At 39.6% G+C, this 26966-nt stretch overlaps 2 protein-coding genes and 1 long non-coding RNA gene across 8 annotated transcripts in view; 2 read left to right on the forward strand and 1 right to left on the reverse strand.

The window, feature by feature from the left end:
* The window catches only part of SYAP1 (synapse associated protein 1), a 43749-nt gene extending 31645 nt beyond the window's left edge, over positions 1-12104 (forward strand). Inside the window, exons 8-10 of one of the 3 annotated variants that reach the window (XR_012160276.2) lie at positions 644-791; positions 2465-4279; positions 10457-12104. Coding sequence is in view for 1 of the 3 variants with exons in the window: in XM_073356017.2 (XP_073212118.1) it covers positions 644-791; positions 2465-2592 (276 nt within the window). In the remaining 2 variants the exon portion in view is untranslated. Of the gene's footprint in view, positions 1-643; positions 792-2464 lie in introns of all 3 variants that reach the window. The other 2 variants (XR_012160278.2, XM_073356017.2) reach the window with 2 other exon arrangements.
* On the reverse strand, positions 11601-19948 carry LOC140915772 (uncharacterized). Its single transcript, XR_012160280.2, has 2 exons — positions 19679-19948; positions 11601-17198 (listed from the first exon to the last, which is right to left on the reverse strand). It is a non-coding gene; the product is annotated as an uncharacterized LOC140915772 (long non-coding RNA).
* Positions 19949-19964: 16 nt separating this feature from the next.
* The window catches only part of TXLNG (taxilin gamma), a 51896-nt gene continuing 44894 nt past the window's right edge, over positions 19965-26966 (forward strand). Inside the window, exon 1 of one of the 4 annotated variants that reach the window (XM_073356054.2) lies at positions 19965-20267. In XM_073356054.2, coding sequence (XP_073212155.2) covers positions 19986-20267 — 282 coding nt within the window. In that variant the 5' untranslated portion in view covers positions 19965-19985. The other 3 variants (XM_073356064.2, XM_073356081.2, XM_073356073.2) reach the window with 3 other exon arrangements.

The following is a 26966-nucleotide window of genomic DNA, read 5'->3' on the forward strand; positions in this document are numbered from 1 at the left end:
TCAGACAGAGTTGGAGCTATAAATTTACTAAGCAGTAATAACATTTAATACACCATGAGTAATACTTATTTTAAATGTAGATTGGTGGTTTTGCCGATATTGTCATATATCTTAATACTAGTAGAACTTACTTTACAACTGAATATCCAAAAAGTTCAGTGTTCAACATCTAATTCTGCAGTCTAGCTACAGCTTTTTCTTTATGGCAGTACAGAACATTAGAGAAATGAGACCAATGAATTCTATTCTGTTAACTAAAACCAGGGGAGAGGTTTCCAGAGATCAATCCTACTATAACTCTCATCCTCTTATGGACAGTGTTTAATTTTTTAACTGCCTCCACAATTAATATAAACATTCTTATTACGATTAAATTACTTTAATCTTTTCACTGTTTTTGGAGATTACTAAACTGAATTACAATTCTTAGTAGAAAAATAAAAAAACGTAACATGGAAATTAGTCCCTTCTTCAAAATGTATATCAAATGGTTTTTTTCTGTACAGGAAGATATGGTAATTGACAAAATAGATTTTTTTTATTTGTATTTGACTACATTAAGCTATGGAAGAGAAGTTCACATAGAGTAATGATTGTCAAGTGTGTTTTCCTTTTCGAATGATCAAAATTTATTTTATTCAAGGACGAGGAAGAGATTTCTACTAGTCCAGGTGTATCAGAATTTGTTAGTGATGCTTTTGATGAATGTAACCTGAATCAGGAAGACCTAAGGAAGGAAATGGAACAATTGGTGCTTGGCAAAAAGGAAAAGGAGACCTCCATAGTAGAAGGTAAAACAAAAATCAAAAGATAGTAGTAAGGGTTTGCTAGACTTGGAATAACAGAATAATTTGACTGAGCCTTGTAAAATTCTACTCTTACTAAGCAAGTAACTTTTTGACAACCAAGTCAAAAAATCATCATGTCATCATAGAAGATTACATGTTTTGCTTGACTATTTCTGGAATGCCTCACTGCAGAAAGGACTAATCACTATTCAAGCAGTCTCTTGCATGGAATACTAGTAACAAAAAAAAATGTTCTGAAGAAACAATCAACTTTACAAGAAGTTCTGCTATGAAAAAATGACTGAAAATGACAGGGATTCTCATTTTTTCTTAATTCCCATCTCACATACTTGATTGTAAGTAAAAGGTTTTTTGTGTAACTGCAATCCTTGCAAACTCAATGTGGGATCTGAAAGTCAAGCTGCATTTTCCTTATTGTACATCATCATCAACAGTAAAGATTTTACAATCCAGATTATGGTTTCAGTGATACCTGTACCTTAAATGGAGTTACATAAATTTAACAAATCAGAAATTACTAAATAATTTTGAAGACGATGAACAAGAAGAAATATAATTCAATTGTCTTAGCATGGCTCTGTCGAGTTAACAGAAGTAAAAAAGCAGAAAGTTTAGTCTTAGTATATGTGACTGAATATACCACAATAAAATAATCTGACATTTTTTACATAATCACTTTTTAGAGTAGAATTGTAGTCCAGATGTTCAGATGCTGAGAATATTAGTCTGAAATCAGTTATTTGCAAGATGTTGCAACCCCAAATTTAATAGTTTGTAGGTTTAACCTTAAAAATACACTCATATGCATTTTCCTGAATTGATTGAAATTCTTGCTGAGTGGTTTTAATAAAGCTGTCAATATATAGTGTATTTAGCAGAACTGTTAACTCACAATACTGGATGAGACTATGGAATTACCTCCTATGATATCAAGACTCCAGCTTTGGCCAATACCTAATCCTTCAAATGCCAGCCTCTACCCCAGCCACCTTCTCATTACTGACCTCGTCAATTTGAAGGAAGGGTGGCAACACAGAAATGCCTTCTGACTCCTCTTTTGCCCTGAAGTATGCAAGTTCATTATTTTTATCCCTTATTATATTAGCTTGCCTAGCTACGTATCTTAGTGGAAATAAAATTGTCCATCCCTCCTTCAATTACCCATAGTATTGAATTTTTATCTTTGAAACCAATGAATTCCACAAGCTGGTAACACTTGATAATGGATCATCATTAACTGTAAGGTGTGTAGCATTTTTCATGTAGCATAGCTCTTTTTATTTCTTTTTCTGTAAGAAAAGGTGGGGAGGGGTTGACAGCAGAGAGAGAGACTTGAATTCACACTGTTTATAGTTTGAAAAATCAGCTTGTCTTTGGTACAGGTAGACATTTTGGGTTACACTGAGGTGGAAAAAACATCAAATATAATAAATATTTGTCCATTGTTATTACATCAATACTTTATAATAATATATACTGGGGGCACCCCTCTGTATATTAGTTTTTCATCCACAGTTGTTCCAAAGATGAAATTCTTGAGCTTCCAGAACTCTGGAATGCAAGACAGGTAGCCTCAATGAAAATAATCTAGTTATACATAAACAACATTCTGTACCGTCAAAGTAGGTATTACATATCATTTATCTTCCTTGTAGAAGAGACTGCTGATTGGGAGAAGGAATTACAGCAAGAGCTTCAAGAGTATGAAGTGGTGACAGAATCAGAAAAACGTGATGATAACTGGGACAAGGAAATAGAGAAAATGCTGCAGGAAGAAAATTAACCATTTTCCTGAAATCACTGCAACCCATAAACAATTTCTGAAAACTGACATGAATATCTGCTTTCATACTTGCTTCCAAAATATCTTCGAGAGACACTAACTTAAAATCATTAAAATTCCATATAGGGATGGTACAGCCAGCCTTGCTGTTCTTTGTATGAACAGTTTATGAATGTGATCACTCTTCTTAAAATATGATTGCAGGTGATATGTAATAATCAAAAGTGATACCAGTAATTTCATATGACAATGTTATTTTATTTTAATACGTTTAGTTTGTACTCTTTCTTTAGAGGGCCAAGAAGTGCTACTAGGATGTAGTAGAATACTTGTAAATCTAAGAAAATCTGAAGTTTTAGTCTACAGTCTTCTACGGTGAGGTAAAAATGGGATGTTGTGACTAACTTTATGCATGCAAGTAACTGCGTTTCATCATGTTTGCTTTTTAATCTCTGTATGATATTTATCTGTGTACCATTTATTAAGTTACTTGTAACCATTAGCTTTCCTTTATACTTTACTTCCTAAGAGCATATGGCGCCAAAGAATTTACAGGAAATCTTATGAGAATAATTTCCTGATACCAGTTTGTTTTTTAAAAACCTTTACTAATCCAGACTCTAAAAGAAGCACCAATTTATAGTGATGGGGTACAAGTCACTTAACATTTAAATGGTTAAATAATAAGAAGATAATTCTTACTTGCCTTGATCTAACATGTTTCTTTAAACCATTGTGTTACAGTATCTCCTTTCCCCACAGACAGAAATGGTTTGATAGTCTTGTGTCTTCAATGGATAACTAAATTTCATGTCACTGAGAGAATTGCAAAGACTTTAAAAGAGAAGAACTTAATTCTGTTTTCTGGATGAGAACAAATTAAATATTTGTACAGTACTTATTCACTTTTTCTTTATTTTAAGTGCTGAACTTAAATATGTAGACAAGTGTCTTGATTTGGACAACTTTATTAAATACTGTAGATATTTATAAAATTTACTTTTTTTTTAGCGTGACTATTGGAATATGACTGATCATGGTTGGATACTTCAAACCTTCTGCAGATTTCCAAAATGTACTTTACTTTCTTGCTGATTGCATTTAATGATTAGGACCCCCTGAAAGAAGTTTCTTTTTAAGAACTGAGGTTCCAGATTCTTTCCTATTGCTAGGCACTTGTGTCTCAATTATGGTTTTTCTCTTAAACCCAGTATCCTGTTTACATAAATAAGAAAATAATATTCAATTTGTTGCCTACTTTGAAAGTAACTGTTGTACAAGGTGTCTTGTCTTTTAAAATGTGGTATTATGCTGCCTTTTCTTAAACATTCATGCCACGGGTAACTCCAGAATTCTCCGATAGCTTACATTTTGTCATTAAGTTTTAAATTTTTAAGTCGAGTAGGGTGTGGGATTTGATTCATGGAGCCCTTCCCAAACGGAAGACTGAGACTAGAATATCACACCACTAGTAATGGGGACCTGGCCTGGGCTCATCCTGTTAAGATTCTGCTGCTGCTATCAGAATGCTGGGTTCAGACTCACATTATTTTTCGGTTGATAGCATTGCTTTCCCAGGTGATCCTGCAGATTATAGAAAAGACCTGATGACCCGTGTTTTCCAGTCCTGCAATTATGAAGATCTGACTCTCAGCGGCTCCCCCAAAGATATTTCTGTTAATGGGAGGTAAGTTGACAGTGGAAATCTAGATTTGCAGAATCAGAAATGGGGAGCTTTTTGTGGTCCAGATAGAGGGTGAAGTAGATCTGACCTTGGGTTTGCAAGGTGGTAAATAGTAGATGCAGAGTGAAATCCAGATTGAGGGAAATCAGAAAATGCAAGTGGCAGGCTAGATTTAAAGAAGAAGTAGAGGGACTTGGATGGAAGATGGCCAAAATTTCATGGGGCATGAACAGTACCTTTTTTAAAAATTGTTTTAATTCTACTGTCCGAGTTCTAATGTTTTCTTTATATTTACATAATACAGTTAACATAATTTCATTACATTTAATATTCTTATCTATGAAGGTAAAAACTGTCACATGGCCTTTCAGAGCTGTACAAAAATAGGTGAACCATGCTGATATATGGGAATATAACAACTAAAATGCCATCAAAAAGCTTGCATTTTCATAGATTCCAACCTAAAAAGTTGTATAAAAGGAGAAATGTGATTGCAAAATGTAAACTTCAAGGCTCTGTTCCTTCAAACATGTATGTGAGTTGAAGTGGTGAAATTTTTTCAGCAAAATTTTCAGGACTGGGTAACTATTCATGAATTTTGGTTGAATTCAGCAAATCATTTTGGCTGGGAAAAAAACTGAAAAAAAGTTTTGGGAATATGACTAAAATATTAATTATTTGCTCAGCTCTTCATCTGAGTAAGTAGTCTGACTGATTTCAGTCGGGTTATGCACATCCATAAATGTTTTCAGCCTGGGGCCTAAATTTCTAAATTACTAACAACTTTGATAAAAGTTATTTCAAAAAATAAGGAAGACGATGACCTCTTAAATACAAAGAACCGCATTAACATAACAAACTCGCTAGAGGAAAACACTTTTCTAGAAGGGTATATTACAAATCTAACATGAAAACTGAGTTGAGCCCAGAAATATAGTATGTACTGAATGCACTCACTAACCAGGCTGTAACATGAACAGGCCCCAGTATATTCCAACATCCTGGAATCCACTCCTTGCTCTGCAGAATTGTTCCAAAATCTAATAATTCATTTTTAAATTGTTTCTAGTCCTTGTGTGTTCACATTTTCAAAGTTTTTTTTTGCAAAGCATAAATTGGTATAGTGTTTTTGTCCTAATATTAACTCAGAGGTGTGAACTGCCCATTCATCTCAATGGGATGTTACCTCTGTGTCCTAAAAACAATTTAAATATCAGCATTAATTATATGCTGATTATTTTAGCAGAAAAACCAGCTAATGGGGAAAAAAATTATCTGCCTCCCATTTCCTGTGTAGATTGCTCCTTGCAGGATTGGGGCCTGCAAGTTTACTAGGAAGATAGTGAATACACAAAGTACTGACTGTGCAAAAAGTGCTGTCAAATGCACAAAGTAAACAGAAAAAAAATAGAGGAATATTTTTGCTCTAAGACAGAATAATAACAGTAACAGATAAAAATTTTTCAGTGAGAAATGGGATTAAGTTGACTGTGAGAGAACAAACAGCTAATTCGGGAGAGATGGGCAGGCTTTTAGGTCCTCAAATGTTCTGGATCTATGTTGCTTATTGAAAAAAATGTGCTTTAATATCAGTTTTATAAATGTTCTAAAAAATTATTAAACAAAATCAAGGAAACATACAACCAAAGCCAGAATATTGTTAATATTAAACTAAATTAAGAGGAAAGCAATACAACTATCAGATCAATAAATCAACAAATTAGTCTCAATACTGGATTGCAATTACATTTTAAAATTAAATCATCAGATTAATACAACAAATTATCCTTATACATTCTAAGAAGGGATCTCAGGAGATCTCTTATAAATAAGGCTATGAATCTGTCACAGATTCTGTAATTTTACAAGACCTCTGTGACTTCTTAAAAATTCCAATAATTGAGCCCTGGTTGGCATCAGAGTTTAGGCTTCAGCCCCAGGCAGTGGAAGGGCTCAGGCTTCTCAATAAATTCATGATTTATTGTTCATTGCCCACGTCCTGTCCGTGACTGTTAATTAAAATACCCATGCCTTACTTATAAACCCTAATTTAAAGAATTTTACCCAAATCAAATCTATAACTGGGAGCTGGTTAAAGATTTTGCTACTGAAACAATTATTATCTAAAGTATGAACCACAGCTTCAGAGCCAATTTCAAATCTTCCATAGATTTCAGTCAGTTCTTGTGTAGTGGCTAATCCTTTCCTTGCCTTACTCCAACGGATATTATAAAACGGGCTTTAAAAGAACACCCTGATAAGCAGCAGTTTGTTTTACAAGACCAATTTTCCATTAAACAGTGTTGACTGGCGTTAATTCTGCTACCATTCTTTAATGCTTTACTGACTGAGTTACATATCATCTTTACCATGTTTTTGCCTGGGATTGATATTGGATCAACTGGCCTGCGGTTACCTGGGTCATCCCATTTACCCTTTTTAAATAGTGGCATAACCTCAGCTTTTTGGCAGTTCTCTGAAACTTTTCCTGTTCTTTTTCTTGTTGTTAATCATGTTTATTTCATGGACCAACCAAGAATGGGGCTTCATTGTGCTAGGCACCATATGAATAGAGAGAAGCAAAGAGTTTACAATCTAAATAGACTGGACAGACACAGGGTGGAAAAGGACAGAACACACAGAGTGAATGATGATGGTGGCAACCAAGTGTCATGTTAATTCCATGACTTTCTTTGTTCTAAGACTCATTAAAAATCGACACTAATATTTCAGAGAGTTCCTTGGCCAATTATTTTATGACACTCCGGTGCAAGTTATCTGGTGCTGTTTAATTTTAATAATTGCTGTTTAATATCCTTCCTGGTTACTTATGGATTAGAATATATTTCCTTCTGACTGTAGGAATAAATGAGTCTGCCTCTTTCCAAGTACAGAACAGAGATACTTATTGTATACTTCTGTTTTTTCTGCATAGGACCTAACTGGCTTACCTGATTCAGAAAATCACTTAAGCATGATCTTAAATGCCTTGCTGATTTGGGGCCCCAAATCTCTGTGCTTTATATCCCCAACTGTAACATTTGTTAGTGTGTGTGTGTCATTTCCCCATGTGTAAAATGGGAATAATATAAGAATGTTGGAAGGATAAATTTGTTGGTGTTTGTAGATGCTTAGATACCATGGAAATGGGGAACATAAGAACAGATAGAAAAATATAGAACAAAGTGAATTTATTGTACCAGATAGCCCCTTCTTTAATCATTGGTTTTGAATTCCTGCCTGGCTGTTTGTCAGTTCTCACAGCTGAAAATCAGTTGCATAGTTCGGTAGAATTCAGAATCCTGGTGTGCCAGAGTTAGATTTATCAATAAAATGTACCCATTGACTAACATTACACGAGTTACACTTGGCAACTCCACATCTGTAAGAACAAAGTGCATGACTTCCTTGTGATCATGCATCAAAACCAGTTTGTTCAGTGTATTAGAGTGAAGCTCAAATTAAGTGGATTCATAAAGGTTGAACACTTAGTGCCTTTGGTGTCAGTAACCACAGGTGCTTCTATTTACAGCAGCTTGATTAATGTACAGTGTGTGGCTTCCCACCTAGATTCTTAGCTATTGCTGCATTTAAGAGGCTATAAAGAAGAAATACAGGTGCTTTCACATTCATGGACATCAAATGTTTCAGTTTACAACTGACGACTTAAAGTTACTTAGGACTTTTAAATACTTATGGTACGCTTTAATGAGTATACTTGAGAGTGTATGTTTACTGCTGTTTACATCAGGGGAACTTACTTTCTAGCCCTTTCCCTATGTAGACACTATAGCAGGGATCGGCAACCTTTGGCATGTGGCCCATCACAGAAATCCGCTGGCGAGCTGGGGACAGTTTGTTTACCAGCAGCGTCTGCAGGTTCAGCCCATCGCAGCTCCCACTGGCCGCAGTTCACCGCTCCAGGCCAATGGGGGCTGAGGGAAGCGGCACGGGCTGAGGGATGTGCTGGCCGCCACTTCCTGCAGCCTCCATTGACCTGGAACAGTGAACTGTGGCCACTGGGAGCTGCGATCAGCCAAACCTGCGGATGCTGCAAGTAAACAAACTGTCCCAGCCCACCAGCGGATTTCCCTGACAGGCCGTGTGCCAAAGGTTGCTGATCCCTGCACTACAAGTTTTCATATACACCATGCTTTCACACCCTAAAATTACAGAATAAAAAGGCAGGCATGTCTCTTGACTAATGATAACAAAGGACAAAAATAAAAAAAAGGGGGAAACAAGATACTTAAGATAACAGTAGGTCAGCGTGCTCTTTAGTTCTCATCAGGTTCTGGGCTCTTGCAGGGCAGGAGCTGGAACTGCAAAGAGCCAGACAGTGATGTTCCACTGGCACAGTAGTTCTTGCTAGTGGGCCTCCTTCAGGTGCAGGGAGAGACTGGTCAAAGGGTGGAATGCCCTAGTTGTTGTTGATGTGACTTCCTTTTCCCCAGGTGATCGGTCTTAAGGACACTGGAATATTAGTCTTCCCTCAGGTAGTTTGTTGACAAGAAAAGCAAAGCTTCTCAGGCCTTACTCTTGAATGATTATGGTTTGCAAGCTTCGTTCACTCCACCTTGCAGTGCCTCCCTCCCCAAGGCCTTCAGACAAATCAGGTGTAAGGCTTGTTTTGGAACCATGCAGCTTGGTCCAATCAGGTTTAAATTAAGTCATCATTCACTAGTGTCAACTAAGAAAGGTCCCACTTGAGCCAGAAATTTTAAAATATCTGGTGTTTGCATACCACAGAGGACTATAAGCTTGTGACCCTCCAAAAATGCAGAATGTAAGGCCACTTTTGAGGAAGCTTGAGGTGCCTTTGTCTGGGTGAAAAAATCTTCATGACATTATGTTACCAATTTTGGGGAAGTTCAAACCAAAAATATTACAGATATAACATTGAAAAGATCCTAGCAACAACCAGCCACTCAACACTCATCCATCAGCAACATTAAAAATGAGCAGAACAAGCACCGTCATTCTTTTCACAAAGACAACAATTTCCAGTAAACTTTATATTTAGCAACTGGGACATAAATCAAACAGCTTATCCCTCTGAATTTTTCACTCAGTAGAGAAGTTACTTTAAAACCTACTAAAGTGATACCTTTAAGAAATAAAAATAATTAACATTTAGATAAGGTCTGTATTTCCGTATGCACTGTTTCTCTCACAATTTTTCTCCCTTTTGCACAACTTCAATTTTAATGTTACAGGTTCATCTTTAAGGGTCATTTAATCTATAATTCATGCTCCCCCTCTATTTTACTGATATATCAGAGGTCATGTAGTATCATGGAAGATATTCTTTACAGACCTTTTGTAGGCAGGGATGAATTAAAGGGCAAAAAGGGAACTTTAAATCTGAATTAATTGCTTTTGTGAATTTGTCAAGGCTTAATATTTGTATTGATGTATGTAAATTCTATTTGTTTGGCAAATATATAACTGCTTACAGATGAATACTCTGTCTAAAATGCGCCATCATACTTCCATTATTCAGTTTGTTCCTATGTGACTATAACAGTGGGGGAGATTTCCAAGGGCTCAAATGCCAATTGGGTGCCCAACTCTCATGGAAAGTTACTGCTTCTCACTATAAAGTACAACAAGTAGTTTTTATAATTAAAAAAACATATTTTCTGGGAGTATATAAACTAACAAAGATCATTATCTGACTGAAATCTGATATATAAGGTCTTTGCCCACTGGCAAAAAAAAATCTGGTAATATTGTAAAATCTGCTTAGTTGATTTTAACGTGGAAGACTGAAGCAAAAGTTGTTTCGGATGCTCTGTTTTTTTTATGGAACATTCAATGTCTTCCATTTAAAAGGATCAACGTGCCAAGTCACTAGTGTATAGCATATCTAGCTAGTTACGTTTGGGAGGAGGAAAAGCACTAAGGCTCTGATTTTGTAAACAAATGTATGTAAGTACACACCTCCACTCATGTAGACCTTCACTGACTTCAGTGGAGCACTGTGTTGGCCCAAGTGTCTACCTCCAGGCCACCCTTTGCAGGACGGGGGCCTTGGAAATTAAACTTCAAAAATTACTACTTCCATTGAGCATTAACTCATTATATAGATGTAAAGTGTACTGCACTGTATTTTATATGCACAAAAAAGTGTGTAGGCATTAATTCTTAAATTACCTACAACTTCTTTGGTTTTTTTAGACTGCTGGATTCAAACATCTGTAAGAAAACAACACAAATTTGGAAATGAATATAAATACAATAGACAGCAATCTGGAGACCCAAGATACCTAAAACCATCAAGAAAAAGAAACCAAAATATATAAAATTGCTAGTTTTCTCAGAGGGAGTTAAAGTTGCTACATTGGGCATTAACCTTTGAGAAATGTATGGATATAGTTACCTACATATAATTTATTTTAGCACAAGGTGTCCAGTGAAACTAACATTTTTCTGATTAAATTTTAATTTCCCTATGCGTTTTGTACAGCCAAACACTATATTTAAGTAATAAAGCTGTTCTGTGCTCCTGATCTAGTGTTAAATCTTGGGGGGGAAGGGTTTACAAATGCTTTAAATACAAAATAATTTTCCAAACAAAATATTCCCCTAAATTTATCTTCAGAGGCATAGGAGATTTAAACACATACAGTTTAGCTGTAAGAATGTCTTTAACTGACAACTCAGACTGAAAGCTAGCCTATCTTTTTTTTCTTTGCTTTGTCACTTACATAAGATCATAAAGCTGCTTTTTTTTGTAGTAAAAATACCACTGCATAACAACTTTAGCCCCATGGACTCGCAGAATAACACTGCATAAATTGTACCAGCATCTATGGTCTGACTGTGTGCTGGATCCTTGAACTGTTGAGCCCTCAACTGTTGTTGACTTCTCCCTCATGACAGTTGTTATGCACAAGTGAATGGACTTCAGTAGGAGTCGGAGCATGCAAAAACTGCAGACCCTGATTTCATACAAGTATCTAGATTCCAGCTGTAGAATTACAACCTGGAAAAAAACACGGATAAGATGTAAGAGCTTCAAAAATTGGACCTGGGTTTAACTTCAATGGGAAGACAGGTATACTATCTGAACTGATCTTTACAATATATAGCACGGGGAGTGACTGGCTGATAACTGTACTACAATAGCTGTACTCCCAGTAAGTGAACAGTAATAATGATTACCCAGTAGTGGGTGATATTTTGGTCATGAAACATTTAGTTTTAAACACAAATGACTTTCCTGTTTAAGATATAAAACACAAGTTCACATTTTTTAAACTAACTGGTAAAAATGTATAAAGCGATTTTGAAATAAGGCTATCACCAGATGATGAGCTAATTGTTGCTACATTTTCTTTGAATTTTATTAAAAGATTGAGATACATGTAACTTCTTTAAAAATTACTACACGGAAGGTAAGACTAATGCAATTTTTGTAAAATAATGGAAATTAAAACTGAGTGCTATGTAACTGCTTATCTTTGCAGTGTAGCCCAAGATTTATTGGTCTTTGCTTTTCATATACAGAAATCATCATTCATGCTCATTGTTAGCTTTAACTGAACACTGTTGCAAATGGAGGAGCAACTAAGAAAAATATCCTCTTTAAATATATTCATCATTTTTAATTCAGAGAGATTATGTATAGAAACTCTTCGGAAAAATTAATTCCCTGCTTCATCTCATGAAGTTATTGCTATTGAAAAGATTGTAACAATACTGAGGTAGGCAGAGGAAAATTAGAAACAGGTGAACTGTTTTCTGTACATGCATTCATCAGCACTGAAACAAACTAAATTTCCAAAGTACAGGCTGTAAATAAATATATTAATTTAACAGAAAATTAGTACAAAAGATAAACCATGGAAGTAAGAAAATTTAATTAAAGTTTAAAACAAACACTGGAAAATAGACTTCCTTCAACTACTAAGTGCAAAAGAGTTTGCAAATAATTATGGTGGTTCTTTGAGTGCTTGTTCATGTGCGTGCACACACTTGATTGGAATGGACATGAACACCACATCTCGAAGAACAGTTATAAGAAGCAAGTAACCATTTTTTATGCCATTAACTCTGTCCCCTCTATGTTGCCTTCAGAGGTGGGAGAAATTTATTACTAGCCATGTGAAAGAATGTCTTCCTAACTAAATTGGTTAGTCTCTAAGGTGCCACAAGTACTCCTTTTCTTTTTGCGAATACAGACTAACATGGCTGCTACTCTGAAAAATGTCTTCGTTGTTCTGATGATCACTATCTGAACAGCCGGCTGCAGGATGCAATTTAGTAGATCTTTCAGTAGAGGGAAAAACAACTTGTTTTACCTATTCCCAAAATAACTGATTTTAAACATTCACATTTACTAATTTGGGGTTTCACAGGACCATGGAATATCTCCCCAATGAGTCTTTGCACTTATTTTGGGGAGCCATGTTTAACTCTTTCCCCTTAGTAGTATCTTATTTCTGTTTTAGATAAAGTATTCCTCACAAAGGAGGGGGAAGCAGAAAAAAGATAGTTTAATCAACGGGTTATATACAAAATTAGAGGAAATATCTTGATGTAAGCTTAAAATAAGTTAGTTTAAGAATCAACCTTGTGTGTGAGCGTCTGGATGCATGTTCCAAACCAAAGCTCTGTAGTCATACATTGTCCCCAGCTGCATTCTTAAATCAGGGTTCTCTTACTCCCAAACTCAGTTTTTACAGCTGGATAAGTTTCCTATCTTGACTTTTATTTGCTCCCTGAAAAGGGCAACTGAGCCTAATTTACTTAACATTCCATCTGTTAGACAAATCTGAGATTTTTTCCTTTCTTTTAATGCAAAAGATTGTCCTCACCTGAACTGATTCCTATCCACCCACACTTCTTTATCTTCTTATCCATTGGAAATGTTTAGAAACTTGCATCTGATGAGTTTTCTTATGCGGGCCACATGTCAATTCATAACTGACACACCTACCATTTAAATTTCAAACAGCAGTTTTGTCTTTTTTTATAAAATCATAACTGGCATCCAGCCTATATGAGGTATAACAAGACTTTCAGGTCCATCAAATATAGATGTGGATGTTGAGCATTATTTATTATTAGGAGTGGGGGAGAAGACCCTGTTATATATACATTTGGAGTGGATGTGGAAAAAATTGATTTACCTCTGTAGCTGGAAAGTGGAGTCTAGGTAATACTAGAAAAGTGAATGAGAGAGAGCTGATTATCAGTCATATAGTGGGGTGAAGCACTGGTGCAAAGCATTAATAATATTGGAACTGGATCAGATTTCTGGTCCATCTAGCCTAGCATCCTGTCTCCAACAGTGGCCAACTCTTCAGAAGAAGATGCAATAAAAATCTTAAATTACGCAGATGTGGTATAATCTGCTTCCTAGATTAGGTGTCTCCCTAATCACTAATAGTTAGATTGGTTTAGATCCTGAAGCACGAGGTTTAACAGTTCTTCCAAAATTTGTTAGCATTAACATATCATTCTGGATATTCTTGTCCATAAAAATGTTCAATCCCTTTTTGAATATTGTTTGTGACCTCAACGACATCCTTTGACGAGTTTCAGAGTTTAATTATGTTCTTATCAAACAAGGAACCAGAAGCTCCCAATCTGCCTTCTCTGTATCATTTTATACACTTGTATCATATCCCTCAAATTTATCAGCTTTCTAAGCTAAACAGTCCCAGTCTTCACTCTTCATAGGAGAGTTTTCCCATGCCCCTAATCATTTTCATAACCCTTCTCTAAACTCCATCTAATTCTGCAATATCTTTTTTGATACGGGATGACCAATATTGCTGCCAGTACTCTGGGGGAGGCCACACAATTGCTTTAGATAATCAGATAGTGTGTTCTGCATCCCATCCCTCCATCCCATTCCTTATGTGTTCTAACATCTTGTTTGCTTTTCTGATTGCAGCTTCCCGGTGTGTTCATTGAACTGTCCATGAAGACATCAGGTCACTTTCTTGAGTTGATACAGTTAATTTAAAACCCTGTAAAGTGTCATGAGCAGTATAAATTGAGTGGTCAATATGTGGAAGGTAATATATGAAAAGTTATGATCTCTGGTCTGTGCCCTGTGGACAATAAAAGGGTCTGATCTTCAGCTAGGGGAGGAGTCACATGTCATTTTCTTTGGAATGAAGGATGTCTGTGGCTTTTAGATGAAAGCGAGGACAGAGATGGTGATCACAAAAGGACAAAACTAAGATTTGTGTTAAGCCTTAACTAAGTATTTCCAGACTGCCTTGCAATTAGGTGGTTATATGTAAAAGAAATATTATATAGCTTTCAAATGGTGGTTGTCTTGAATTTTTTCGTACCTTGTTTTAAATACAACCGTAGCACTCTGAATGATGTGTGAAAACTTACTGAAGCAACTCCATTTACATCAAGTTGTGCAGGAATCCCAGCCCCAATACTCTCTCCGCTTTGTGGCTCTTAAAAGATGTGCAGGGCTGTTTTTCTGGTATCAAGTAATGATTTCCATGGGATTTGATGGGTATCCTGTGCTTTGAAAATCAGACCATTAATTTAGGTGCCTAAATATGGAATTAGGAAATCAAGATTTAAATACGTTTTTTTAAATTGGCTATTGTTTCTACTAATTAAAACCTCACACTAGACATTTTAGCAGACTTTGAATGCACAAAAGGAATGAGAAAGTGCACATTATACAATGCTAGTTAAAACAAACCATTGCAAGAGAGAACATCCCTTTATTTTGAAGCAAGACTCCCATTGATTTCTGCTCCATCTGGAATCACCCCACTGTCTTCCTCCAGTATTCAATCTTTATCTATTCCTGTTATAATTTCGCATTGCAGAACTTGGCTTAGATCTGAGAGCTCCACAACTCCATAGAGTAGCTAAGTTTTCAGAGAACACCTCTACCTAATGCTGCAGCCGAGAATATCTAGTTTTAGATTTAGTTCATTTTTTTTCTTCACTGAAACAGTAACCTTTGAAAGTCATTAAGCTTTAACTAACTTGGTCAGTTCGGCATTTCTGTTAATCTGTGACAAACTTTGCTCTTTTTCCATGACACTTCTTACCAGTGGAAAGCAAAAGTGTCTGAGAAACTGGTGTAGGTTGAAAGAAAGAAATAAGGTAAACTTAAGAAATGCACAAGAGGTTATGGAGACTTTCACCTTTAAATCAGTTATATGAATTGAATAGATAGTGACTGAAAGTTCTCGCATCATTCTTTCCTTCCCAACACCTTTTAGACCCAAGTTAAGTGAAATGGTGGTTTATCTAGTGCCAAGTTGACTATTCCTAGTCTATTGTTACATAACCCATCAGCCAAAGGCCACCTTAGCAGAAGTTTGTGACTGCATATTACCATTCAGGTATAATTTTCAAATGCAAATTTGCATTTATACTGCATGTGCTCAGACCTACTCACATAAACGGCATTTCAGTTTCCAGTACTGTCAATAAGGCTCTTTGCAGGCACACTCATTTTTAAAGGAAAATAGCTTACAAAAAGAGAGTGGAATGGGAGGTAAAAGAATAGCTTTTTCTGCTGGAGATATGATTTCAAGTGAAATATTAATGGTAGTTTTCTCATCCTAGTTCAAATTTGTACACTTCAGAGAACTGTGAAATGTGGTATGGCAGGTAGGTGGCCTTTGCACACGAGGCCTATGACTGACTGTGGAAACTGATGGTACCTGTTCTCATTATGCCTGCCTCAGCCTTCCTCACAAGCACTAATCTTTTGCATGAGTTATTACCAAGAAATATTTATAGTAATTATTGCTGGTCCTTACCACTGGCATTAGCAAAAAGTAGAGTGCCAGAAGTGTAAAAATCAATGCAGTTTAAAATATATTTTTAAATATGTTGTTGCCTGAGGAAAATTCTGTTTCTGTTGCTAGAATGGCGTCATCAGACTCCTACTGCACTGGTAAGTACTAATCTGTTTCTGGCACCCTAACACAATGCAATTGGTCTCATGGTTAAGCTTTTACTTTAATAAAAATAAAAGAACCAACCATAGGGGAAAAGGCTCCCCGCCCCGTAGTTCAGAGTTGGATTGGTTATTCCCTCCCCTTCAGAAAGAACCTGTTCATTTTTATTATGGTATGGGGGGAGAGTGCAAGATCGATTCTTAATTGTTGTGTATTTGTTAACATAGTGCCAGGGCCAGATTAATGGAATCTAGGGCCCTGGCACACCACAAAATGAGGGTTCCCCATGGCTCTGTCCCACACTTGACGTGGCAGCAGAAAATGGAGGGAGAACTTCCTGTTCCAGAGAAGGGCTGGCAGCATGAGCCCACCTGGAGCATTGAAATTCAGAACCAGCTGGGGAAGAGGCCTATTTTTCCATCAATGTACAACTGTTAAGTTGTGCATACACTGGTAGAAGAACTAGACCCCTTTGTCTGAAAGAAAGTTGATATTAAGTCAAGTCACGATTATGATTTTTATGACTATCCAGAACAGTTTTTAAAAGCCTTTAAATTAGCCATTAAGGCTAACAAATAGCTTTCTTATGGACCCAAGCCTTAACATTACTGAAAGCAGTTCAAAGCCCACTTACTTTCTCTCAGCATAGATCATCTTTACAAGTGTAAAGTAGCTGGGGAGAGAAAATCTGATGGCCAGAGCACCTGACTGGATGTGGGATTTCTCTTCCTAGCTCTGGTAGTAGAAGTTATTTACCCTCTCTGTACTTGAGTCTCCTCATGTGTTAAACAGGGATAATACTTCCCTATTCCATGGGTAAGGAGTGATGTTTAATATATTGCTGTAAGCATTGAGATGCTTTATAGAAGGGCATAGTAGTAATATAAACACTGGTAAAAATTAACATACAAACTGTGTTCCATTCCTGTGGCAGGGAAAACTGTTGCCTGTCCTCTCCTCTTCAGTGTAGGGTCAGGATCTTTTGGATCCTTTCTGCCTCCCACAGGCCTTCTCACCTAGCCACAAGTGAGAACTTGTTTTGTATCTTTACCTCTGCTGCTATCACACCACAGAAGCCTCTGTCCCTTTACTGTCTCAGAGATCTGAGCATGCTTTTTTCTCTCCCCTCCACAACAGAGTCCCTATAACACATTCAGATACCTTTTAGGATTTTATCCCATGCTTCTAAGTAGATGCTACCCTCTACAAATAACTTCTACAAAGATAAGCAGCCACCCTGTATTAGACATTATGTCCTTTAGTAACATATGATTTTGTGTAGTATGAATAGGGTGAGCATATTTCCTTGTGAAACACCAATGTTTATATTTTCAAGGCCTGTGCAGGCATTTGTCAGTTAAAAAAAATAAATAAATTATAACCCCCTCCAGACTGGCCACCTGAGGTGGTGAAATTGATGACTTTCAAAGAATTCATGTTTGCCTCCTTCATCCAACTTATTAGTCTTCCTTCCCACTAATCTCTAAGTTCAACTCTACTTACAAGAGGGCTAGATTAATCATGGGGCACAAAGCAGCAGAGAAGGGGATTGTTTGACTGAGATGAAAGCAGCCTTCTAATCTTGCCAAATACACTGAAGTGTCATTCCCAGAAAAATTGCCCTACATAGCCTCATCCTTGTGATAGATGTCATAGTTTTTTCTCTATGAAAATCAGGTCACTCTAACCACAAATATTGCAGTGGGATGTGGTGACTTTTAGAAGTGTTGCCACATATTTTTCATACGTGTTGCAAACCAAACAGCAGAGTTAGCTTAGTCTTAGTTTTCAAAGTGATGCTCTTGAGCAAGAGCAAATAAAATACTTAAAAGAAAGTTAATATACACAAATACAAACAGGGCAAAAAAAGGGGGGGGGGCATATGAATGGGGCATAATTTCCCACCAATAATCAAATCTTTATATAGAGCTGGCTCTTGAGAGCTTCTTGCTGAAGTATTTTCTACCTTACTTGAAACTCCTGCATCTATTAGGCCAGTGTACTCTATTAGTACTAGAATTGCCATTCTGCTGAGCAGGAATTGTAGCATCCTCAGTTAGCCACAGCTCACCTAAACAAGTAGTAATGTCTGCTTGTAGGCAGAAGGTAAGTCACACATTCATTCTTAGCTGAGGCCTGTTACCTTCACTCGTTTGTCCTACTTGTAAAGTTGTATTACTTTAACTAAAGGTGTGACGTTGCACTAATTTAAAGTGCTGCAACTTTTAGTGGGCACTTAAAAGTGATTTAAATTGGGTTTACAGCAGAGTGGACACAAGGACAAGCTAAACTGCTGTATGCTCATTTTAAACTGATGAAAGTTTCCACAGACAGGCTATGTCCACACTGTAGCTTAGGTCAGTATATGTTATGTTGCTCAGGAATTTAAATAAGCCACACACACACACACCCCCCGTGATGTCAGTTACACTGACCTTAGCACCTGTGTGGACAGCACTATGTCAGCAGGAGAGCTTCTCCTGCTGACATACCTACAGCTTGCAGGGGCTGGTGTAATTAAGTTGATGGGAGAGTTTTCTCCCCTCAGCTTAGAGCCATAATTCTCGACCAGGGCTACATGTATCCCTTAAGGAACGTAGAAGTCTTCCAGGGGGTACATCAATTCAACTAGATATTTGCATAGTTTTGCAACAGGCTACATAAAAAGCACTAGCAAAGTCAGTATAAGCTAAAATTTCATACCATGACTTGTTTGTACTGCTCTGTATAGTATACACTGAAATGCAAATACAGTATTTATATTCCAATTGATTTACTTTATAATATGGAAAAATGAGAAAGCTACAGTGTGGACATAGCCTATGTGTGGAAACTTTCATCAGTTTAAAATCAGCGTACAACAGTTTAGCTTGTCCTTGTGTCCACTCTGCTGTAAACTCAATTTAAATCACTTTTAAGTGCCTACTAAAAGTTGCAGCACTTTAAATTAGCGCAACGTCACACGTTTAGTTAAGTGTGATCACTGTAGGGGCCATCGTTCAGGGGGAGGCGGGGATCCTCCACCAAAGACGTTTGTAACTGCTGTCGGTTGTCTCTATACGAGGGGGTTACGGCGCCATAGCTATGCCCGCATCATCCACCTCTGGCCTAAATCCCTGCGTTGTACTTTTAATTAAAAGTTTTGCTGCTTCGGCTGCAGGTCGGCCCCATGTTTCTACTTCAAGAACAAATATCAGTTTTCACTGGCAACGGCGCCTCTCGGCTCCGCCCGTCCGGGCAGCTGCAGCCTTCCTCTCCCCTTCTAGCGCTCACTTTGCACAAAGAAGAGAAGTGCTGCTGCTGCTGCTCGGGCCAGACGGCCACGTACCCTGGGCGCAGCCGCTGCTCTGGCCTTGGGCGCAAGGGCGGTCGCCGGCTTGGCGCAGCCCTCACACACGCCGTCGGGCAAGGACCCCCCCCACCCCGTCCCCGGCCGCTGGAGGGGGGCCGGCCGACCCGCGCCTGTAAGGTCCCCTAGCGCCCCCTGCCCAGTCACCTCCAGCGCTGCGGGTTCGCGGGCCGGTATCAGGGGCCTGAGCCCCGCGGAGCCTCCGCCTGAGCGCCCGCCGCTCCCCCCGCCCTCCAGCGTCGCGGCGTTGCCAGAGCGCAGCGGACCCCGCCGTCGCCCCGTGCGGGGCCGCATCCCGCGCGCCGGGAAGTTCTCCCGCCAGAGTCGCGCGGAGACTCCACCGCCCGCTGCCCCGCGCGGGTGGGGCGGGGGAATTGCACGACAGCTCCCAGCATGCTCTGCTCTGGCGTGGTCCAAAGTGAGAGAGCCTGATGGGACCCGCGAGCCGCACGGCATGCTGGGAACAGCAGTCCCCCTCTCTGGGCTGGCGGGAGCCGCGCTGAGGGCGCCCGGGTCCCAGGGTGGGGGGGGAGAGAGAGAGAGAGAGAGAGAGAGAGTGTACATCACGTGGCCGGGAGAGCTGCGCGGTGATTGGCTGCGGGCGGGGCCGGCACAAGCGCTTCCGGTGTCTCTGGTGCGGACGGCGGCGGCTGGCTGCTTGTTTGGATGCTGCCGTCACATCATGGCGACGCGCGGAGCTCAAGCCGCGCGCGCAGGAGGCAGTAACAACAGCCCTGTAGGGTCCAGAGGGAGCCGGCGCCATAGTCCGGGGCAGCGGGGGGGGGAGGAGGAGGAGGAGGTGGCGGCGGCGGCGGCGGCAGCAGCGCGAGGCAGCCCTGAGGTAACGGCCGGCCGCGCGCGCCGTCGGGCTCTCCCCACCAGCGAGCGCGTCCACCGCCCCACGCGGCGTCCGCGCGTCGGGACAGCGGCTGGTGCGGGCGGCTCCGGTGTGCGAGGCAGCGCCTCAGCCCCGGCCTGGCGATGGGCTCCGCTCTCGAGGTGGGGGAGGCAACTGCCCCCAGTCTACGGCTCGAGCCCGCCCGGTCCGCGTGGGGCCGGTGGCGCCGCAAAGCGTAAGAGACGGGGGGGGGCCCGGCCCCGGCCCCGGGCACAGCCTCTGGGGGGCCCGGCTCCCACGGTGGGGAAGGGTCGAGCGCGGCAGCTGCGCGTGTGACCGGCTCAGCTGGGTGGCTGAGGCGGGCTCTGGAGTGGCTCCTAGGGGGCTGCGGCACGACCCTGAGCCCGCTCCGCACGCGATACAGGCCTGCCGAGCCGGCTGCCCAACTGGGGTCCCGCTCGTAGGGCTCCACGCCCGGCACCGCCGAGAGCCCGTGGGCCTGTCGGCTGAGGCTGGTCACTCATCCGCGTGGCGGCCCCATTAGTTCCTGGCACTTTCTCCTGTGGGAAGGAGGCCCGCCCCCGGCCCGGGGAATAGCTGGGCAAGCTTTAATAGGAGCCAGTATTGTCATCTAATGGGTCACGCGGTCATTTCAGCCAGAGGGTGGGTGGGGGGGGATCTGTATTGTAGTTGTAGAATACTTGTGCGTGTTAACTGTTACCGGGTAGGATGGACTTTGCCCATTTCTCATTTTTGTACCATTTGTTTTAATTGTTTCTCAATATAGTAGTAGAATTGATCCAATATAAAGTGTTCCTAACTTGTGTGAGTAGTCCCATTGAAGTGTATGAGCAAAGGTTGTGTTTCCTGATCCTATTTCTGTTTGTCCAGGGAAAGTAGACTTTTATATAAAATATGAATCAAAGGGAATGCTACTAGCTTAATTTTCCACATCTTCTAAAGCAAAAAAGGCAACATTCTTAATAAAATCTTACTAAGAATGATACTGTAGCTCAGTGAATTTACGAAAAGGAAAGAAAAGGAGTACTTGTGGCACCTTAGAGACTAACCAATTTATTTGAGCATAAGCTTTCATGAGCTACAGCTCACTTCATCGAAATGCATCCGATGAAGTGAGCTGTAGCTCACGAAAGCTTATGCTCAAATAAATTGGTTAGTCTCTAAGGTGCCACAAGTACTCCTTTTCTTTTTGCGAATACAGACTAACAGGGCTGCTACTCTGAAACCAGTGAATTTACAGTATTCCTTCTTTCAATTTCTTGTAAGAAAACCATAATGCTTCTCTTGTATGGACTTATAAAAACACACTTGTTTGAGGACAGAGTACTCTAAAGATAGAGTACTGTCTTAAAATCTGTCCTGATGCTATTTGTATATACATATTGAGTGTAATACAACTGTTGATCTAGGTATATTATCACTTCTTCTTTTCTGCTCCAGTATCTCATGTCATACTCATATAGGTTTTCTGGTGGCTGTCATGTCATGTTACCTGTAGTAGGAAATGTAACTTTCCAAGGTGCAAAGTTTTCTGTTTTATCCGGTGGAAAGTTCTCAAGAGGCCATGAAACTGTTCCTCCCCAGAATCACAAGCTATCTTTTCTGCAGCATACTAGTTTTTACTATCCCAGTGAACACTGTGTCTTATGGTTAACTTTATTTTTATATAGTGCCCGTTACCAAAGCATTCAGAATTTTAATAACAATTTTAAAAAGCAACTTGCTTCATAATATTTCCTTTCTCTTAAAATAAGAGCATACAGCCAAACAAAGGAGTCAAATTTGATTAAAGAACTGAAAGGTAGAGCAAGAGATATTGGGCAAACAGTAGTTTTAAACAACGGTTGGAAAGCAAAACTCCAAATGTGACAAGCAATTGGGGAAAAACTTTATATGATCTTTTTTGTGTAAAGAAGGCCTTAAAGGGTTTTTTTCATAGGCTGTTACTTTTTTACATTAGAAGCTCAAGTCTTGTGTACCCTGTCTTCGAGAGAGATTCTGTGGATGACCGGAGAACTAGTAGGATTATGGCATTAAGGACGTGAAACCTGATTGAGGGAAAGTGAGTCACAGTTTAAATAGGAAATAGGAAATAGCCCGACTTGATTATGTAAAGAGTTGTCACTTTGGATGGGCTAGCACCAGCAGGAGAGTGAATTTGTGTGGGGGGGTGGAGGGTGAGAAAACCTGGATTTGTGCTGGAAATGGCCCACCTGTTGATCACTTTAGATAAGCTATTACCAGCAGGACAGTGGGGTGGGAGGAGGTATTGTTTCATGATTTCTGTGTGTATATAAAGTCTGCTGCAGTTTCCACGGTAAACATCTGATGAAGTGAGCTGTAGCTCACGAAAGCTCATGCTCAAATAAATTGGTTAGTCTCTAAGGTGCCACAAGTACTCCTTTTCTTTTTGCGAATACAGACTAACACGGCTGTTCCTCTGAAACCAGTTTAAAAGTGTTTCAGCTTTTTTGTTAACACCTCTCACAGACTTTTGAGTTAAACAGCTAGAAGATTGGTTTGTTAAACATTCAACACTTTGTCTTTAGTTCAGTTAAGGTCTGAGAGAGTTCCAGTTGAAGCCCTCTGGGTCCTCCAAAGAAATCTTCTGCGAACAATTGATATTGCTGATATTTGTAATGTAAAAACCCTGAGAACAATGGGGTGCGGGTAGGAGGAACCACCTTTCAGGCCTTCTTTATGCAACATAAAGAAGCAATTTAGCCCATCCCCTTTTTGCAAATCCTGTTGAAGATGTGTTTTTAAGAGAGTGAATAAAAATTAGATGTTCAGTTTCAGCTGAGTTTCGTACTGCAGGGCACATCACAGAAAAAACTCATGCTGTTTAGTAGGCTTTTGAGGGAATAGTAGGATCCTTAAACACAAGAGATGTGTGAGTGCACATACTTGTCGGAACAAAGCTCAAGAAGCAGGCCTTGAAGGTGGGGGTGGAGTCCCAGGGGGTGGTTTGGGGCAGGGGGTCCCAGTAGGGGCAGTCAGGGGACATGGGGCAGGGGTTCTGAGGGGGGCGGGAAAGGGGCAGGGGCCAGGCTGTTTGGGGGATACAGCCTTCCCTACCCAGCCCTCCACACAGTTTGCCCACCCCTGGGACAAAGCATAGTTTTCACATGTTATCAGGATGAGGTAAATATGGTGGGGTCGGGGGGCAAGGGATGCCAAGAGTTTACCTCAACCAACTAATGTGTGAAAACTGAACTGTCTAGAATTTTAATGCATTGGCTGACACATGATAAAAACACCTTTTTTTCCTAATGAAGACCAGGCTCTTGTATAGTCATAAAGTAATGCATGTGTGGCAGGATTAAAGACAAGTGAGCAGTATAATTGAAATATTCTTTCAAAAAAGTGGCTGAAATAGTATAGTACACTTGCTTTTTGACTGGTGTATCAGCATAAAGGTATTCAGAAATGATTCTGTATACATTGAACAATACAAGAGGTTCAGTCTTTGGCACATGCTTCAGACTCTTCTGTGATGATGAATTATAACCATTACAGCTCACTGACTGCTATTGTCTAAATATGACACTGCCTCATTTTTGGACATGGACATCTTGAGTAAGTTCCAGTATGGGTTCTGGCCTTTCCTCTGGGGTTGAGACTGCATTTGTCAAGTTTTGATAAATTAGTCTCCTGGGTTTTGAGAGCAGTTGCAGAGGAACTATCAATCTCTGTTGGTTATCAAAGACCAGGTTGTCTGTGTGCTGTGCAACTTCAGTCTCCTTCCCCAAAAAGACTTGATTTGAGAGTGGATTGGTAATTGACAAGCTCTTGACTGTAAAGAGAGATTTTTTTGGGGGTGTCAGTGTTTTGGGGCAGTCTGTGATGTTAAACTAAGTGCAAAGATACAGGTAGGTCCTGACTAAACTATAACTTTTAGGTACGTTATAATCTCGTCAGATGATAAGCAGTATCATAGCCATGTCCTGTGACTTGTGTTACATTGTAGGGTAGATCAGATTTTAGTTTGACTATAAACAATGTAGTTGCTGCAAACTGTATTCTGTCCAGTAATCAGTCCTAAGCTTTCAGACATCCTTCTGTTCTATATGGTTTCTGTATAATTTCTTACATGGAGAGTCCTTTGGACTCTGGCACTGAACAGATGCCTGCTTAATTGCCTATTAAGTTGTGTTTGAGAATCTTAAGTTTCTGAACCTTCTCTTTTCTAAGAACCTTTTACAATGTGAGTAGCAGTGATGCCAGCATAAGCTTGTAGGTAGCCTGAAATGATAACTCTGAGGAAAGTGGGGAAGTGCACTCTGAAGGCTAATTTTCATCATCTGATACATACCCTTTCCCTGGTCAATTCAGAAGTTCAGAGAGCAGTGTGAAAGACTGTGCCTGGAAGCTTTGGGGTGAGCAGAAGGGAAGTTGCTTTCTGACTCCAACCAGTGATTATCATATGTCTTTAAGCATAACGTTTGAACTTTGTATCTCTTTATCCTGGCCAATTAACCTGGAGATAAGTCTTATTTTAAAAAAAGTCAGTTTTTTTAAACACTAAGCTGTTTGTCTTGACAGTAGTGAGTTTCACAGCTTAGTGTGGAAACAGATTTCCTCCTATTCTTTCTTAAACTTTTGACTTTTAACTTCATCAGTTCCCTTTTGCTCTTGTATTATGGGGTAGAGTAAAAAGGTGTCTGATTTGCCTTCTCCTTACTATTCGTTTTATGTATCTTCTCTTATTGAAAACTTTCTTAATCCATGTAAACATGCCACCATGGCATCTACACTACACCATATGAACAAATGTCAGATCTTAAGCCTAGAAGCATCAAATCTAGTTTGAAGCTGGTGATGAGATTTCAGTAGATGGTACTTTGCCTTAATACTGAATTAGCATTTATTAGACAACATGCTGTTGGAAATGTTGCATATCAGGTATCTGAAATGATTGTGTGTAGAGAGCTTGCAAAGCACTTTAAGATGAAGGACTCTTTTACCATTTGTTGCTTTGAGTGCTAAGCTGTTGAGCAAACGAACCAATTTCACTCTTTTTCATTTTTACTTATTTTTATTTTTAAATAGGTGGGTAGTCATTGCTCTAGACTGTCAAGGTTCCTTTCCCACTCTGAACTCTAGGGTACAGATGCGGGGACCTGCATGAAAGACCCCCTAAGCTTATTCTTACCAGCTTAGGTTAAAAACTTCCCCAAGGTACAAACTTTGCCTTGTCCTTGAACCGTATGCTGTCACCACCAAGCGTGTTAAACAGAGAACAGGGAAAGAGCCGACTTGGAGACATCTTCCCCCAAGCCCTACACCCCCTTTCCTGGGGAAGGCTTGATAAAAATCCTCACCAATTAGTACAGGTGAACACAAACCCAAACCCTTGGATCTTAAGAACAATGAAAAATCAATCAGGTTCTTAAAAGAAGAATTTTAATTAAAGAAAAGGTAAAAGAATCACCTCTTTAATATCAGGATGGTGAATACCTTACAGGGTAATCAGATTCAAAACATAGAGAATCCCTCTAGGCAAAACCTTAAATTACAAAAAGACACAAAAACAGGAATATACATTCCCTCCAGCACAGCTTATTTTACCAGCCATTAAACAAAAGGAAATCTAACGCATTTCTACCTAGATTACTTACTAACAGAAGTTCTGAGACTGCATTCCTGATCTGTTCCCAGCAAAAGCATCACACAGACAGACGAACCCTTTTTCCCTCCTCACCCACCCCAAACTTTGAAAGTATCTTGTCTCCTCATTGGTCATTTTGGTCAGGTGCCAGCGAGGTTATCTTTAGCTTCTTAACCCTTTACAGGTGAAAGGGTTTTGCCTCTGGCCAGGAGAGATTTTATAGCACTGTATACAGACAGGTGGTTACCCTCCCCTTTATTTTTATGACATAGACAAACATACAACAACAACTTTTGCAGATCTTGCAGGTTAATCGTGAACTTCATCTAAGATTTTGCTAACAAATATCTTCTGCATCCCTTTCTTAATCTGTCACCCGCCCAGAAGACTGGGATAATAAAACTTGAAAGAAGTATGTCCTAAATGTATTTGGATTCTGGCTCTGTTGGACCAACAGTGAGGAAGACTTCAGATCTGCAGGGCCATCCTCGGAAAGCCAGTGTAAATAACTGGATAATGTGTTTTCTGTGAGATAAACAGCTCATTTGCCATATTCTGCATTTAGGAACATTTCCGAATCACCTTTGGGGAATACCCATGTAGAAGACTGTTCAGTAATCCATTCTCGAGTTGAGACAGGCATGGATTACTGAATGAAAAGGTCATCACCTTCTAGTCACATGCAGGCTTCTGCAAAAGAGATTTCCTTCTTCACAAAAATTGCAGCACTTTGAGGGGTGAATAAAAGTGTAGATGCTTGGTTTATGTAGATTGAACAAACATAGAAAGCTGAAACTGTTCACTGTCTTTCATGATAAATCCATATGAACAAATGCCAGTTCTTAGAATAGGGGGTCTCTGGATGTGTTTCCTGATGCTCTTTGATCATGCTGGTATTCATGAGAGTTGCAACTACTTATTTTCTTTGATCACACTCAGTCTCACTTTCAAGGCAAAACTTCAAA

Source organism: Lepidochelys kempii, chromosome 1 (assembly GCF_965140285.1).
Source record: "Lepidochelys kempii isolate rLepKem1 chromosome 1, rLepKem1.hap1, whole genome shotgun sequence".
Lineage (NCBI taxonomy): Eukaryota > Metazoa > Chordata > Testudines > Cheloniidae > Lepidochelys > Lepidochelys kempii.